The sequence below is a fragment of the Trichechus manatus genome, unplaced genomic scaffold (genome assembly GCF_000243295.1).
Source record: "Trichechus manatus latirostris isolate Lorelei unplaced genomic scaffold, TriManLat1.0 scaffold00138, whole genome shotgun sequence".
In the NCBI taxonomy this organism is placed as follows: Eukaryota; Metazoa; Chordata; class Mammalia; order Sirenia; family Trichechidae; genus Trichechus; species Trichechus manatus.
In genome coordinates, this window is record NW_004444074.1 from 46,929 (window position 1) to 65,898 (window position 18,970).

At 39.4% G+C, this 18,970-nt stretch overlaps 1 protein-coding gene across 1 annotated transcript in view; it reads right to left on the minus strand.

Annotated features, from left to right (window-relative positions):
- The window catches only part of LOC101353515 (EF-hand calcium-binding domain-containing protein 5), an 85,285-nt gene that overhangs the window by 14,315 nt on the left and 52,000 nt on the right, over positions 1-18,970 (minus strand). The window contains exons 5-6 of the mRNA XM_023739611.1: positions 6,116-6,272; positions 4,768-4,816 (exon numbers count right to left, since the gene is read on the minus strand). Coding sequence (XP_023595379.1) covers positions 4,768-4,816; positions 6,116-6,272 — 206 coding nt within the window. The remainder of the gene's footprint in view (positions 1-4,767; positions 4,817-6,115; positions 6,273-18,970) is intronic.

Below are 18,970 nucleotides of genomic sequence, written 5' to 3' on the forward strand. Positions count from 1 at the left end.
ATTATTTTTACTGACTTTTATTTAAACAAGCAACCCAAATACTAAAAAGACTGAGCCTACATTTTTAATGACCAGGTTAGGATAAAGCAGAAATACATATGTACATTAATAGCGTAAAAGACAACAAAATCATTTGTGTTCGTTTGTCCATCTATGCTAGCAGGTTCTAAAACACAACACCTCTACAAACTTCCTTTTTAAAAACTTTCTTTCATCTTCAATGTTTCTTAAATTAAGTAATATATTAATATGCTCTCTTAGTAAACGATTCAAATAATACAGAAATGTAAACAAAACATGAAAATCAACCTTTCCTGGACCCACTGGGTCTGAAAGAATCCCTGAATCTATTGCCCTGAGATAATCTTTAAGCCTTAAACCGAAACTACCCCATAAAGTCAACTTTAAACTAAACAACAGTTTAGCTCAACTAGTAAAGAACGTTCACCTTGAGCAGTGTGCTCTTTTAAAGAATATCTACATGAGAGCAAATCGACAACCCATAAAATCCACTGCCATCAAATCAATTCCGACTCACAGCGACCTTATAGGACAGAGTAGAATTGCCCCATAGGATTTCCAAGGAGCAGCTGGTGGATTTCAACTGCCGACCTTTTGGTTAGCAGCCAAGCTCTTAAGCACTGCACCACCAGGTCTCCAAGTTGACAAACTAAACATAAACCTGTTGCCACTGGGTCAACACCGACCCATAGCGACCCTAGAGGACAGAGTAGAACTGCCTCATAGGGTTTCCAAGGCGTGGCTGCTGGATTTGAACTGCTGATCTTTTGGTTAGTGGCCATATCACTTAACCACTGCACCACCAGGGCTCCAAAATGACAATAGTAACTCTAAAACATAGAGAACTTTAGGGGACAGACAGTCTAACTTAATGGTAGTGAAACAATATAGGTAGAGATAGCAAGAACGGTGACACAATGTGAAGAATGTAACCAATGTCATTGAAAGGTATATATAGAAAATATTGAATTGGGTGTATGTTTGTTATGTATATTTTCACCAAAAAAAAGCTTTCCCTTACTCCCTGTCAGCACTCACTACCCTTTGCCCCAGAAGTAACCGCTGTCAACATTCATTGTTATCCTTCCAGTAAACTTTCTATGCATTTACAAATGTATATGTACATATACATTGATATCTTTTATTTTTTTAAAAACATAAATATGATAATATTAATCTGCAACTTGCTTTTTTTCACTTCACCACTCATCTTATAGGTCTGTTTAAATAGGTTCTGAGCTCAGGGGGGAGGTCTCGGATGGTAATATGGGTTAGGAGTCATCAGCATTTAGATATCAGCCTAAGTTACAGGTTTGTATGAGAAAACCCAGGGATTGTATATAATGTGTAGAGTGATTAGAGAGCCAAAAATGGAAACCCTGGAAAAGAGTTATTTAAGGTACAAGCAGAAGAAGAACCAAGATAAAAAATAGAAGAAAAAAATCAGGAAAGAATGAGATTGCAGAAGCTAAGAAAAAAGAATTCCAAGAATAACGGAGTGATCAATAATGGTGAATGTGGCAGTTAGTTCAAATAACCATTTTTAAACGTCCAACTGATATGATAGTTGTTATTAGGTGCCACTGAGTCGCTTCTGACACATAGCGACCCTACGCACAACAGAACGAAATACTGCCCGGTCCTGCGCCATTCTCACATTGTTGCAGCCACTGTGTCAATCTGTCTTGTGGGTCTTCCTCTTTTTCGCTGGCCAACTACTTTACCAAGCATGATGTCCTTCTCCAGGGACTGATCCCTCCTGATAACATGTCCAAAGTATGTGAGACGTAGTCTTGCCATCTGTGCTTCTAAGGAGGATTCTGTCTGTACTTCTCCCAAGACAGATTTGTTTGTTCTTTTGGCAGTCCATGGTATATTCAATATTCTTCATCAACACCACAATTTGAAGGCATCAATTCTTCGGGCTTCCTTATTCATTGTCCAGCTTTCAAATGCATACGAGGTGACTGAAAACACCATGGCTTGGATATGACAGTTATATGATCTTTATTGACCTTACCAAGAGATAAACTCACAAATTATATGGAAGCTCACGATGAAAGAGCTAATGCACTTGCTTTCCCTCCTTACTTCTTCTAACACTAGCCCCTCCTACCTATCATGGGCTGGCACAAGGGCACAGAAAAAACTCTTCAGTCACTCTTGAATTTTGTAAATGCTTATTATGAGATATCAGTTATTGTGGTCCTAAGATAACTGTATAAGCTTTCATAAAAGCTTATGCATAGGATACTGATATCCCCATCCTAGACCTTCCCCTGAGCTTGCGGAAGATGATGTAAACCAGACTGGTTCCTACCAGTTAGTTGCTGTTAAGTTGTATATGTCTCTCCCCTGGCTGGACTTTGAGCAATTTAGGGGCAGAAAACATGTCTTAGTCCTCTTTGCATTCTCTACACCTTCACGGTATCTGGAACTAAGGGAGGGCCCAATAAATATTGGATCAATGATTACTACAGAAAACAAACACTGTGATATAAAAGGTGAGAGAAGAAACAATCATTATCAACTGGAGTCGTCCGGAATTTCTCTAATTTTACCAAATCACACATACTCGTTGCCATTGAATTGATTCTGACTCATAGCGACCCTATAGAACAGAGTAGAACTTCCCCATAGGGCTTCCAAGGAGCGGCTGGTGGATTCAAACTGCCAGCCTTTTGGTTAGCAGCCATAGCTCGCCATAGCTCTTAACCACTGCAGCACCAGGGCTCTTAACTCGTTCCTTCTATACCCTCATCCAAAAGTAAATGAATAAATAAAGTTATTTCAAAGATTTTCTGAATGAGGAGTTGAGGTTGAACTGACTGTGAAGAATAACAGCTTTTTGATAGGCTTGGCACAGGTAGAAGGAGAAAACATTGTCAGAAAGGGCCAAATCATGTCTGGTGACCAGTGATCAGGAAGATAGGAAGCATATTTTGTTTTAAAAAGTACGAATGGACTTCAGACAATCTCTTGTTATCAATGCAACACAAGCGGTCCAAAAACTCAATTAGATATGAATTATGTAAATCTCAGTACCAAAACTTTAGTTCTTTATGCAACGGTCATAATTTTTTAAACTGATTTCAAGTAGGAAAACCTTTCTGAAAACAAAAACATCAAAATCTGAGGTTCTAACCAAAGACTCAAGGAAGCAATTAGTCCACAGGACTAACAGACCACATGAACCATAGCCTCCACTCGCCTGTGACCAGAAGAATTAGATGGTGCCCAGCTACCACTACCAACCGCTCTGACCAGGAACACAATAGAAAGTCCTGCTTCGAGTGAGTGGGAGAAAAATGTACAACAAAATTCAAATTTATAAAAAAGACCAGACTTACTGGTCTGATAGAGACCAGAGGAACCACCGAGACTATAGCCCTAAGACACTCTTCTAATGTGAAACTGACGTCACTCCAGGAGATCGCTTTTCAACCAAATAATAGACAGGCTTATAAAATAAACAATAACAGCCACGAGGAATGTGCTCCTTAGAATAATCAACCATATGAGACCAAAAGGGCAACATTTGCCCAAAAGCAAAGATGAGAAGGCAGGAAGGGGCAAGGAAATTGGGCGAATGGAGATTGAGACCTCAGGGTAGAAATGAGGAGACACATTGCAGGGATTGCAACCAATGTCACCAAACAATTTATGTACGTATCATTGAATGGGAAACTAATTTACTATGTAAACTTTCACCTAAAGTACAATAAAATGTTAAAAAAGTAAATCTGAGGTTCTCCATGGGGATGGTACTGCTCCTCTCCCCCAGTGAGCAGAGTAGAAATTTGTGGGTGAGTCTTTGTTGTCACAGTGATGGGGAGTAAGGGTAGGGGCAGAACTCCTGCAATCCCTGCATAATAAAGAATCTTCCCCTCTTGCTAGATCATTAAATAGGTGAAGACATGCTTATAATAATTTTGAGTCTAGGACCTAACTCTATTTTACACATAAACATACAGTATATTTATGCTGTTGAATTTTCCAAGAATGTGACTATTGAGAAAATTGAGGGAGGGTTGTACTTTGTTTCATTCTGGAACTTTTCTAAGAGTTGTTCACTATTTCAGATAATTGTCTAGTGGAAGGTAACACCATAAGCTGTATCTAGACTGCAATATAACACATTTATGTCAGCTTGCATTTGTAGTTCTCATGGGGATTCTATGTATATATACAAATCCATTTTATTTTGCCCTTATTTCAAAATGTCAAAGAAATTGGTTAATTGGATATAATTTTATTTTCTTATATCTAAACATTCATTATTGTTGTTGTCTACCAAGTAACATTCACTATAAGTAGGTACAAATATCTGACTACTCCATTATTCTTCTAGTGAAATTGTAACCAAATATTTAGGTATTTAAGTGCAGTACATATAATTTTCTTACAAATGTCTTTTCTTATTTTTCTCCTTTATATCATTATATCTTTCTTTTAAAATTCTACATATGTAGGTAATATTTTCTATGAACTTTTGTAGGGTAGTGAAGGGACATTACAGAACATTTGTAATAAAATGGGGGGCATTTTAGGATTATGAACCACTGATTACTTCTCTGCTTTCCTTCATTCCCCATCTGGAAACAACGGAAGAGCCCAAGTACACCTGTAAGAGCTTCAGTTAATATTTCTCTCAATATTAACTCTTTATTTGAATTCAGCCAGCCCCCTCCCCTCCAAAAAAGAAAGAAAGAAAAAGAAAAACACTATAGCAATAGGCAGGCTTACCAAGCTGGAAATCTGAATTTTGAAAAAAATCATGAAGAACATTCTGAATCTGTAAATCAGAGAAAAGAGATCATATACTACTTCTCAATTACCATATACATACTACCTCCCTCTTTTAGATTAAAAGTCATCTATGGTTTTTCTATTTAAGTCCTGAGTGATCCTTTTTTTTAAAACCAGGGGCAGAAATAGTAATAACTCACATTTAATTTATAGAATATTTCAAGGTATATAAAGTGCTGTTATGGACTGAATTGTGTCCCCCCAGAATACATTTGGTAAATCCTAACCCCTATACCTATGGTTATAATCCCATTTGGGAATGGGTTTTCTTTGTTATGTTAATGAGATGGTATTAGTGTGTCTTGAGTCAATCTCTTTTGAGATATAAAAAGAGCAAATTAAGGAAGGAAGCAAAGAAGCTGAGATGGGGGGAAGATAGATGCCATACCACATGAAGATCGCTAAGGAAACAAGGAATAGAAGCTGAAAAGACACAAGGACCTTCCCCTAGAGTGTACAGAGAAAGAGAGCCTTTTCCTAGAGCCAGTGCCCTGAATTTGGACTTCTAGCCTCCTAACTGTGAAAAAATAAATTTGTTTGTTAAAGCTACCCATTTGTGGTATTTCTGTTATAACAGCACTAGATAACTAAGACAGTGCTTTCACACATATGTCCTCATTTGATTACCAACCTTTTTGCGTGAGAAGGACTGGGATGCTGAGAGTGATCCGATTTTGTCCTCACCAGGGGATAATTCTAGCACGTCTCAGACACTGGGTATGATGGAGCTAAATTCACCTTTGGCAACCACCTTGGCAATCCAAAGAATCCTCTACACTTAAAAATTCTTCAGTTTGTAAAAATGAAATTTCAGGGTTCTCTTGCTCCATTTTTAATAATTCACTTTGAACTGAAAATATGCTTGAAATTTTATGCAACCAATAAGTATTCTCAGATCTATACATACCTAAGAGAAAATATTTAGCTTTTAGAATGCAGTTGTTCTCTGGAGCCAAGAGATATGGTCTCTTAGTCCACAGAAGTGATTAGTCATACACACACAAAAAAAAAAAAAAAACAAAATATCTATTTCTGTTTCCAATGAGAAGTTTGGGAACCTCATCTAGAGTCAAGATTTTGAAAATTTAGCTGGAACTATTTTTAATGCTCAAAAGAAAACTGAAGGAATCGACTCTAAATGACCAGACAGGTCAAGAATCTAATTACCTCAGCAGGACTGAAAATTTAGAGGGAGACTTCCAGCATTCCGTTCAGGATTCTAGCAATTGCCCTCCTATCACCTACCCCCACCTACCATTTACATATATATATATCCCTTCCTTACCACTGCCATAGGAATCATTCCTCTGGGGTCTAGAATCCATTCCTCGAACTGCTCCTCCAGAGCCTGTTGCCGCGTGTCAGCCACCTTGATTTTTACTTTGTTTATTCTTTCTCTTTGCTCTCGTTTCTGTTTAACAATCTCCTTTATCTTGGATACTCTGAAGAATGTAAAAATAGAAAACATTTTAAGACTATTTGCACTTGGTTCAGATGGTTCAAATGGCCAAATATAAGAGATCAGAGGCTCAGTCAAGCTTTGTACCAGTCTTTCTCTATGAAATCTTCCTTGATTCAAGCTTGCAGTGATCCCTCCTTCTTCCAGCACTTACTGAATTTTTCATTAATCATAGGTTGCCTTCTACTGTTATTTGACTTTTTAAGACAAGGCAGTAGGCCTTATCTTTCCCAATTAAGTAATTGTCTTAGGCTGGGTTCTCTAGAGAAGCAAAACCAGTGAAGCATATCTCTCTCTATATATATATATGCCACAAAACAATTTGTATATATATATATATATACAGAGAGAGAGATTTATATCAAGGAAATGGCTCACAAGTCCATAGGTCAGGCTGGAGGCTTATCCTGACTCACACAGCTACAGGGGCTGGCGAACCCAAGACCCAGACCATGGAGGCTGATGAATTCTAAGATCGGTAGGAAGCTGCTAGCTCAAAGACCAAGAACCAGAGGTCAGATGAACAGGATCCAGCTGCAGGATCCAGAGTGAGCAAAAGCCAGTGAGTCTTGCCAGAAAGTCCACCTATATTGGATGCAGGCCACACCCCCAAGGAAACTCCCTTTCAACTGATTGGCTACTCACAGCAGATCCCATCATGGAAGTGATCACATTATATCAGATCTCATCATTGAAGTGATTACATCATTATACGACTGCCTAACTACATCATAATTGCCAAAGCACTGAGAATCATGGCCCAGCCAAGTTGACACACGACCTTAATGATCACAGTACTATACTTAAGAAGCAGTAAGAATAGTCCTAGAAGCTGCCATACATACCCTAAAGGAAAGGTTGGAGGTAATATAGTAAGGTCTTAAGGCAGTGGGCCTCTATCTTCCTGGACACAGAAATCATCTGGGAGGGATGCTGATTTCAGGCCTAGGTTGAGGGCCTGAAGGCTACATTTATAATAAGCACCTCAGGTAATTCTGATGCCTTGGGCCAAACTTCTGAGAAATTCTGTCTAGGATTATACATTGACTTATTGCCTTTATCTGGCCTGAGTCAAATACTTTGACAGCCCTTACTGAATTCCTGAGCATTAATAGGTACCCCTGTACTCACCCAGAGCTTCATCACTCAGGTTGAAAATAGAGGAATAATTGTGATTTCAGTTGCTCCTATGCTCATCATCAGTTCTACTCTGACACACGTGGGGTCACCGTGAGTTGGAATTAGCTCAACTGGGAACTTATTGGTTATGCTCCTTATCTCTATTAGTACATTAAAACCCCAAGCTGGTTTTGATTGATGCACTAAAATAGCTTAGAAAAATTAAAATAATGGCTGGCTTTGAATACAGTTTTCCAACAATGTTTGAGAGACGTCTTTATCTTTAAAAGAAGAAAACCTAAGGAAATCTCACAGAGTTTGAGATGTAAAAGGATTTTCAATAAGAATTGGTAAATTGACAGGGAATTCAGGGTGAAAAGGGAAAGGGGGAGAGTGATGACACAATGTGGGGACTGAAACCAATGTCACAAAAAAATTTGTGTAAAAATTTTTGAATGAGAAACTAATTAGCGCTGTAAACTTTCACCTAAAGCATAATAAAATTAAAAGAATTGGTAAATTGGATACAGGTTTCCCCCATTATCCAAAAGTGGATTGTTACTATGAAATCTTTCGTAAGCCAAACTGGCGAAAAGTAAAGAAGCAACTGCCATTAATCATATGGGAAATATTTTTGAGCGTTCCCAGACCCAAAAAGTAACCTACAAAATCATACCAAGTAGCATGTAAAACCTAAAACCAGGAATGCTGAGCGTAGTTCCTGGGGAAGGAACTTGGCAACGCCACTGTCGCTGCTCAGGGTATGTGCTGCCTCTTTAATGGCTCACTGCAAAACAAATGCTGAACACTATTTCCACTTCTCGCCTTTTTTCGTAAAAGTGAAAATTCTCTTCAGATTTCTTTCAGTTAGTGAAAACAGGTACTAACAGGTCTTTCATAAAAGCGAAGTGGCATAAAGTGAACTTTCAAAAACCGGGAGATATCTGTACCTTTAATAATCCAAACCACAATGCTCCTTAGAAGCGAGGATGGTGAGACTTCATCTCACGTACTTTGGACATGTTATCAGGAGGGACCAGTCCCTGGAGAAGGACATAATGTTAGGTAAAGTAGAGGGTCAGCAAAAAAGAGGAAGACCCTCAATGAGATGGATCAACAGAGTGACTGCAACAATGGGCTCAAGTATAGCAACGATTGTGAGGATGGTGAAAGACCAGGCAACATTTCATTGTGTTATACCAGGGCTTCAAACCAGCTCATTCTGGTTCAAACTCTTGCTAAGAATTTGCATTTCTAACAAGTTCCCTGCTGATAATTTGCATTTCCACACCAGATATACTGAATCAGAATGTACATTTTAACAAGATCCCCAGTTGATTCTTATGTATAACTTCCTGGGAACTTGTTAGAAATGCAAATTCTCAGCAGGGGTTCAAACCAGAACCAACGGGTTCAAAGCCTTGTGTTATACATAGGGTCGCTATGAGTCAGAACCACCTCAACAGAACCTAACAATAACAACAGCCATAATCCAAAAGAAACTACTAAAACCTAAATCATTACTTTATGCCTATATAAGGCTGTCTTAGTTATCTAGTGTTGCTATATGTAACAGAAATACCACAAGTAGGCTTTAACAAACAGAAATTTATTTTCTCACAGTTTAGGAGGCTAGAATTCAGGTACTGGCTCTAGGGGAAGGCTTTCTCTCTCTCTTGGCTCTGGAGGAATGTCCTTGTCTCTTGAGTTTCTGCTCCTGGGCGATCTTCATGGGGCTTGGCATCTCTCTTCCCCCATCTCTGCTTCTTTTGTTTGCTTGTTTAATCTCTTTTATATCTCAAAAGAGGCTGAATTAAGACACACCCTACACTAATCCTATCTCATTAACATAACAAAGGAAACCCATTCCCAAATGGGATTATAATCACAGATACAAGGATTTATAACGTATTTTTGGGGAACACAATTCAATCCATAATAAAGACCTTCAAAATTCTCTAAGTAAATAAGCCTTCAAAAATAAACTTTGGAGGGACTGAACTGCTGGGTGGAAGGCTGTGGGGACCATGGTCTCGGGGAACATCTAGCTCAATTGGCATAAGACAGTTTATAAAGACAATGTTCTACATTCCACCTTGGTGAGTAGCGTCTGGGGTCTTAAAAGCCGGTGAGCGGCCATCTAAGATACTCCACTGGTCTTGTCCCTTCAGGAGCAAGGGAGAATGAAGAGAACAGGATACAAGGAAAAGATTAGTCTGAAGGATTAATGGACCACAGCTACCAAGGCCTCCACCAGACTGAGTCCAGTACAGCTAGATGGTGCCAGGCTACCACCACTGACTGCTCTGACCAGGATCACAACAGAGGCGTTCTGGACAGAGCTGGAGAAGGATGTAGAACAAAATTCTAACCCACAAAAAAAAGGACCAGATTTACTGGCCTAAAGGAGACTGGAGAAACCCTGAGAGTATGGCCCCCAGACACCCTTTTAGCTCAGTGGTGAAGTCACTTCTAAGGCTCACCATTCAGCTGGGGAGTGGACAGCCCCATAAAACCAAATGGGACTAATGAGGTACAGCAGTCCAGGGACAAGGGCCAGAAGGCAGAAGGGGACAGGAAAGCTGGTGATAGGGAAGCCAAAGTTGAGTAAGGATAGTGTTGATGTGTTGTGAGGTTGTTAACCATTGTCATAGGGCAACATGTGTACTAACTGTTAAATGAGAAACTATTTTGTTCTGTAAGCCTTCATCTAAAGTGGGAATAGCAGCACAATTGGAAGAGCGTAGTCGACGTCACTGAACAGTGCATGTAGAAATTTTTGAAATGGTGTATCTTTGGCTATGTATATTTTCACCAAAAAAAAAAAAAAAGGTCGAGAAGGGACAGGGTTGACATGTTGTGGGGTTGTTAACCAATGTCATAAAACAATATGTGTACTACTGTTTCATGAGAAACTATTTGTTCTGTAAGCCTTCACCTGAAGTACAATTAAAATAAATAAATAAATAAACTTTGAAGTCTGAAAATAAAAGCAGGCAAGCAGTTTAATAGTGCAGAAAGGCCTGTTTCTGAACTGCTGTAAGATTAATTCGTATTTTAAAGGAAGTGCTAAATTCCTCTGATGCAATTGTTAAGCATGAAAATAGCAGCAGAACTTCTGACCACAATTTATCTCAGAGCTCCCAGTTCTTTTCTCTGCCTGGCAGTCTTCTGTTCCTCCACTACTCTTTCTCCCTCTCCCACTATATCTCCCTCCCTCTGTCTCTCTCTCTTCCTTTCTCCCTCTCTCCTCTTTCTATCTAGCCTTCTCCCCAATCTCTGTCTTCATTCCTGCATGGCTCTCCATTCTGTGGCTGTGTCTTTCTCTCAGCTTTTTCTTATTAATCATTCATTCACTCACTCACTCACTCATTCATTACACAAATATTATTGGGCACCTACTATGTATCCTGCCATTATAAAGCTTAGGGTCCAATGGCAGAGCAGAAAAGGAAACAATATTGTATGCAAGTACTGGATGCCTCCACGTATATTGATAATTGAAACACAAAGATGAATTTTATCTCTAAGTTTAGGCATCACAAAATTGGTTTTCTGTCATATTTCCATCTGCCTGAAATGCTTTTCTCCCTCTCTTTGCCTGACTAGATCCTCCACATCCCACAGGTCTCAGCTCAGACATCGTTTCCTCTCATTTACTAATGCCCAAACTTAGAAACAAAATCTAGTTTTGTGCTGCAGGGCCACTGTATATGAGACTGCAAATATAATCCAAATGGATATTAAATTGATTTTGCAGCTTATTTAGGAAATGAATAATATTTCTCTTCTGTGGCCTGCATTATCTCATGAAAAAGTCTATATCAATCAACTGAATGTTACAGCATCCAAAACCCTTAACTCTGGGCAGTGTAGCACAGACATACCCTGCAAGCAGATTCTAAGTACACAGTTAAGGTGACTAGAAGGGAGGGAAAACTACAGCGTGAAAAATTGCAAAAATGGTAAAAAAATTCTTCCCATTTCTGTATGCATGTCCCTCTGCAATGTAATTTTGTAGTCCCTTTCATCAAGAGGTGGAATCTATTTCTGCATCCCTTGTATCTGGTCGTAGCTATGTGACTTGCTTTGGCCAGTGGGCCATTAGCAAACATGATGCAAGAAAAAGTTGAAAAGTGCTTGAACACAGGTCTTGCCTTCTCTTACTCTTCTTGGGAGTCCTTCTGCCACCACCTTGGAAATGAACCTATACTAGCCTGGTGGATGATGATCCAGTTACCTCCATTGATTTTTGCAAACAGTCAGCCAACCACTAAGCAAGTGATTAAGGCCATCAATTGTCATCTTACAGACGTGAGTGAGTCCAAACATATGGAGCAGAGATGAGCTATGCTAGCTGAGTCCAGTCCAAAGTTAACAACCCACAAAATCTTAAGAAAATAAATGGCCATTGGTTTAAGCCGCTAAGTTTTGGGGTATTTTGTTACACAACAAGAGCTAACTAATAAAACAGTTTTCCCATCTGAACAAGTCTCTTAAGATCTTTTAAAGAAAAGCACAGTATAAATCTAACTGATTAAGGAATAGAAATAAAAAGACTTCCTCACCCTAGTTGTGACAATCCAAATTCTATCCATCCATTCAAGCTTTAAAAAGAAAATTTTCCACTTACAGCTGTATTTGCCTACATTATATGAAAATTGACTGTTGTATTTCATCAAAATTGGTTCTAACCAGCTTAAGTTGATAATCAGCCATGAACTTTGAGTGATCCCAGTACACCAGATCATTACTAGACCTAACTGAAGACTTTTTTTGACCGCTGAACAATGGAGTTTGTTTCAATCAATCATGTACCGACCTGTGAAATCATTCTGTCCTATATAGCATGATAGTTTTCAACTCTTATAAGTATAACCATCATAAAACTCCCTTCCTAACACTTAAAAGTCCCTGAATTTCCCATCCCCCCACCCCCCAGGCCTCAGCAAACTATTCAGTGAATTCTTCACTGATGTATATTTCCTTACCTGGCAAGTTAATAAACTCAGTTTTTGTTTCTTTGTTTTTAAGTTTTGGTGGTCTTTGTTTCACAAAGCTAAATGGAACTTCTTGCCATTCCCTGAGCATGCCCATATTATTCCTGTGATAACTATTACTATGAAAATCCACATATGACATGTTGTTGTTGTTATTGTTGTTACGTGCCGTCAAGTCGGTTCCGACTTATAGTGATCCTATGCACAACAGAACGAAACACTGCCCGGTCCTTCGCCATCCTCACAATTGTTGTTATGCTCGAGCACATTGTTGCAGTCACTGTGTCAATCCATCTTGTTGAGGTCCTGCCTTTTTGTAGCTGTCTCTCTACTTTACCAAGCATGATGATGTGATTGTCCAGGAACTGGTCCCTCCTGATAACATGTCCACAGTATGTGAGATGAAGTCACGCCATCCTTGCTTCTAAGGAGCATTCTGGCTGTACTTCTTCCAAGACACATTTGTTTGTTCTTCTGGTAGACAATGGTATATTCAATATTCTTCTCCAACACCATAATTCAAAGGAATCAATTCTTCTTCAATCCTCCTTATTCATTGCCCAGCTTTCACATGCATATGAGACAATTGAAAACATGATGGCTTGAGTCAGAGCACCTTAGTCCTTAAAGTGACATCTTTGCTTTTTAACACTTTAAAGAGATCTTTTGGTTTATTAAGAAAATGTTGTGCATCCCACTTCGGTGAGTGGCACCTGAGGTCTTAAAAGCTAGCGAGCGGCCATCCAAGATGCATCAGTTGGTTCTAACCCACCTGGAGCAAAGGAGAATGAAGAACACCAAAGACACAAGGAAAATATTAGCCCAAGAGGCAGAAAGGGCCACATAAACCGGAGACTCTGTCAGCCTGAGACCAGAAGAACTAGATGGTGTCCGGCTACCACCAATGACTGTCCTGATAGGGAACAAAACAGAGAGTCCCTGACGGAGCAGGAGAAAAGTGGGGTGCAGAGCTCAAATTCACATAAAAAGTCCAGACTTACTGGTCTGACTGAGACTGGAGGGACCCTGGAAGTCATGGCCCTCAGACTCTGTTAGCCCGAAACTAAAACCATTCCTGAAGCCAATTCTTCAGAGGAAGATTAGACTGGACTATGGGACATAAAATGATACTCGTGAACAGTGTGCTTCTTAGCTCAAGTAGATACATGAGACTAAATGGGCAGCTCCTGTCTGGAGGCAAGATGAAAAGGGACAGGAGCTGGTCGAATGGACACAGGAAATCCGGGGTGGAAAGGAGTATGCTGTTACAGTATAGGGAGAGCAACTAGGGTCACATAACAATGTGTGTATAAATTTTTGTATGAGAAACTAACTTGAACTGTAAACTTTCACTTAAAGCACAATAAAGAAGAGATCTTTTGCAGCAGATTTGCCCAATGCAATGTAACATTTGATTTCCTGACTGCTGCTTCATGGGCATTGATTGTGGATCCAAGTAAAACTTGATAACCTCCGTCTTTTCTCCATTTATCATGATGTTGCTTACTGGTCCAAAAAAAAAAAAAAAAAACCAAATCCGTTGCCATCGAGTTGATACCAACTCATAGCGACCCTATAAGAACAGACTAGAACTGTCTCCATAGGGTTTCCAAGGAGCGGCTGGGGGATTCAAACTGCCAACCTTTTGGTTAGCAGCCAAGCTCTTAACTACTATGCCACCAGGGCTCCCTTATTGGTTTAGTTGTGAGGATTTTTGTTTTCTTTATGTTGTGTAATCCATACTGAAGGCTGTGGTCTTTGATCTTTGTCAGTAAGTGCTTCAAGTCCTCTTCACTTTCAGCAAGAAGGTTGTGTTATCTGTATATTGCAGGTTGTTAATGAGTCTTCCTTCAGTCCTAATGCCACGTTCTTTTTCATATAGTCCAGCTTCTTGGATTCTTTGCTCAGCATACAGATTGAATAAGTATAGTAAAAGGATACAACCCTGAGGCACACCTTTCTTGACTTTAAACCACGCAGCATCCCCTTGTTCTGTTCAAACAACTGTCTCTTGGTCTAAGTACAGGTTCCTCATGAGCATAATTAAGTGTTCTGGAATTCCCTTTCTTCACAATGTTATCCAAAATTTGTTATGATCCACACAGTCAAATGCCTTTGCATCATCAATAAAACACAGGTAAACATCTTTCTGGTATTCTCTGCTTTCAGCCAAGATCCATCTGACATCAGCAATGATATCCCTCATTCCATGTCCTCTTCTGAATTTGGCTTGAATTTCTGGCAGTTCCCTGTCGATGTACTGCTGCAACCCCTTCTGAATGATTTTCAGCAAAATTTTACTTGTGTGTGATACTAATGATATTGTTTGATAATTTCCGCATTCTGTTGGATCACCTCTTTTTGGAATGGGCACAAATGTGGATCTCTTCTAGTTGACTGGCCAGGAAGCTGTCTTCCAAATTTCTTGGCATAGACAAGTGAGCGCTTCCAGGACTACATTTGTTTGTTGAAACGTCTCAGTTGGTATTCCGTCACCTCCTGGAGCCTTGTTTTTTGTCAATGCCTTCAGTACAGCTTGGACTTCTTCCTTCAGTACCATCGGTTCTTGATCATGTGCTACCTCCTGAAATGTGTGAACAATGATAAATTCTTTTTGGTACAGTGACTCTGTGTATTCTTTCCATCTTCTTTTGATGCTTTCTGCTTCATTTAACATTTTCTCCGTAGACTCTTTCAATATTGCAATCGAGGCTTAAATTTTTTCTTCAGTTCTGTCAGCTTGAAAAATGCTGAGCATGTTCTTCCCTTTTGGTTTTCTATCTCCAAGAGATATCAGAGTCGATCCCTCAGTTTCTGGCTTGAACACCTGGATGGGTGATAGTGACATTTACTGAGAGAGATAACACTGGAGAAAAACCAAGAAAACACAATGACTTGTTGAAACTGAGTGCCTGTGAAACACCCAAGTGCAGATATTAAATAGGTAGTTGGATATTCTGGTCTGGAGCTCAAAGGAGGTCTCTGGGCTGGAGATTCATGAATGTACAGATGGTAACTGAAGTTATGTGTTGGAATGACATCATTCAGGGGTGGATTATGGAATGATAGAAGAACAAGGCAAGATTCCAATTCATAGCAACTGTTTCAGTCATCTACTGCTGTTCTAACAGAAGTACCACAAGTGGATGGTTTTAACAGGGAGAAATTTATTGTCTTCACAGTCCAGTAAGCTACAAGTCCAAATTCAGGGCATCACTCCAGGAAAAGGCTCGCTCTCTCTGTCGGCTCTGGAGAAACTTCCTTGTGATACCTCAGTCTTTCCTTGGTCTGGGAGCATCTCAGTGCAGGAACCTCAGGTCCAAAGGATGCGCTGTGCTCCCAGCACTGCTTTCTTGGTGGTGTGAGGTTCCCATCTGTCTCTGCTCTCTTCTCTCTTTTATATCTCAAAAGGGATTGCATTAAGACTCTAATCTGGTCAACCTCATCTGTATAACCTCATCACAGTGATAGAATTTATAACACATGAGAAGATCACATATAATCTCATCATAGTGGTAGAGTTTACAACACAAAAGGAAATCACATCAGATAACACAATCATACAATACTGGGAATCATGTCCCAGCCAAGCTGCTACCCACATTTTTTGGGGGACGCAATTCAATCCATGACAGCGACCCTATAGGACAGAGCAGAACTGCCCCATAGAGTTTCCAAGGAGCACCTGGTGGATTTGAATTGCCTACCTTTTGGTTAGCAGCTGTAGCTCTTAACCACTACACCACCAGAGTTTCCGTGTATATAGTCGCTGTTTATGTTGTTGAAAAAAGGTATTTGCAATAAAGAAGTCACTGGTCCTGCAAAGTTCTGTCATGCGATCTCTGGCGTCATTTCTATCACCAAGGCCATGTTTTCCAACTACCGATTCTTCTTCTTTGTTTCCAGCTTTTGTAGTCCAATTGTCAATAACTATCAATGCATCTTGATTGCATGTTTGATCAATTTCAGACTGCAGAAGTTGGTAAAAATCTTCAATTTCTTCATCTTTGGCCTCACTCGTTGCTGTATAAATTTGAATAATAGTCGTATTAACTGGTCTTCCTTGTAGACATATGGATATTATCCTATCACTAATAGTGTTGTACTTCAGGATAGATCTTGAAATGTTCTTTTTGACAATGAATGTGATGCCATTTCTCTTCAATTTGTCATTCCTGGCATAGTAGACTATATGATGTCTGATTTGAAATGGCCAATACCAGTCCATTTCAGCTCACTAATGCCTAGAATATCGATCTTTATGTGTCCATTTCATTTTTGATGAATTCTCATGTTCCTAGATTCATACTTCGTATATTACACTTTCCAACTATTAATGGGAAGTTTGCAGCTGTTTCTTCTCATTCTGAGTCATACCACATCAGCAACTGAAGGTCTCGAAAGCTTGACTCCATCCATGTCATTAAGGTGGACTCTACTTTGAGGAATCGGCTCTTCCCTAGTAGTATTTTGAGTGCCTTCCAACCTGAGGGGCTCATCTTCCAGCACTATATCAGACAATGTTCTGCTGCTATTCATAAGGTTTTCACTGGCCAATTTTTTCAGAAGTAGACTGCCAGGTCCTTCTTCCTAATCTGTTTTAGTCTGGAAGCTCCTCTGAAACCTGTCCACCAAGGGTGACCCTGCTGGTATTTGAAATACTGGCATAAAAGCTTCCAGTATCACAGCAACACGAAAGCCACCACAGTACAACAAACTGACAGACAAGTGGTGGATATGACATGTGCTTACTTAATTCTCATTTTATTTTTGTTTATTCAACAATATCTTACTATGAAATAGGACTCCTGACATAGGTTAAATGACTTAAAAAAATTTAAGTAACTGCTAAGTAGTGATTTTGGACACATAAATAATTAGGCCCATTCAAATTTTATAAAATGGTGAAGAACATTTATTATAGCATCTCCCTTAAATAATAACTTCCAGAGATTTCAAAATTAATTACTCAATTACCTAAAATTAGGAAAAGTATGAAAATAAGGTGATTATCCTATAGTCATCAGGCATTAAGATACATCTCATAATCATCTTATATATCTCAAAATAAAAATAAACCAACAAACAAAAAAAGAAAGAAAACTTTCATCACTATGGCAAAAGCCTGATTGGAATAGGTTAATCCATTAATTTAACAAAGATCAATTCAAGCATTACTTACAGGACAGTGTGTTAGATGCTGGGGATTCAATATGACAGACATAACTCCTGCTTACATTATATCAGGGGAACAACCATTACAATTGTGACAAGTTCAATGACAGAGAAACACAGGATGCTCTGAGAGCATGTCAGGAAAGATCCTGACCATTTCATGATAAAGTGGTATTTTAGCTGAACTCTAAAGCGTTGGTAGGATAAGGTAAAGAGGAAGGAGAAGAGTGATATACGCAGAAGGAATAGCATATGTAAAGACCCTGAGGTGGGAAGAAGCATTGTATGCTTGAAGAATGGAAAGAAATTCAGTGTGCCTGGAGTAAAAAAGAATTTGAGGAGACAGGCAGAAGCCAGAGCTAGAGAGAAAGGCAGGGACCAGGTCATACAAGGAAGGTCTTATAGGCCTAGTAAAGGATTTTGATCTTTATCCTAAAAGTAATGAGATGCCATTGAAAGATTCCACATTGGAGAACAGAATAAGATTAGCCTTTTTAAAAAATCATTTCAGTTACAGGTAAAAAAAAGACTGGAAGAGTACAGGAGTGGGTGTAAACATACCAATTAGCAGACTATTGCAACAGTGCAGGTGAGATGTGATAGTTGCTTTAATTAGGGAGACAGAAATGAACAGATCTGAGAGAAAGAGGTAAAATCAACAAGGCTTAACGAGTGATTGGAAACGAGCAGTGAGGAAGCCGGAGGTGTCAAGGTTGATCCCTCTGTTTTTGGCTTGAACACCTGGTTGGGTGATGGTGACATTCACTGAGATAGATAACACTGGAGAAAAATCAAGTAAAGACAATGACTTGTTGAAATTGAGTGCCTGTCAAACACCCAAGTGTAGATATTCAATAGGTAGTTGGATATTCTGGTCTGGAGCCCAAAAGAGGTGTCCGGGCTGGAGAGTCATGAATGTAAAGATGGTAATTCAAGTTACGTGTTGGAATGAGATCATTCGGGATGGATTATGGAATGATAGGAGAACAAGGCCTAGTATCATGCCTTAAAGAACCTTAGTAATTGAAGATTAGGTAGCAGAGAAGAAGTCAGCAAAGGGTACTGAGAAGGACTAAACAGAGAGGTAGAAGGAAAACAAAGTATGATATGAAAGCGAAGGGAGAGTATTTCAAGGAGGGAAATGGTCAATATCACTGAATACTACTGAAAGGTCAACTAAGATGAGGACTGCAAACTTTCTACTGGGCAGCATGGAGAGCACTGTGATCCTGGTAAGTGCCATTTATTGGAGAGAGCCTGGGATAAAGGCCAGACTAGGACAGGCTAAGAAGTGTATGGAGGGTGGAGGGCTGTGAAGACCATGGTCTTGGGGAACGTCTAGCTCAATTGGCATAACACAGTTTATAAAGACAATGTGCTACATTCT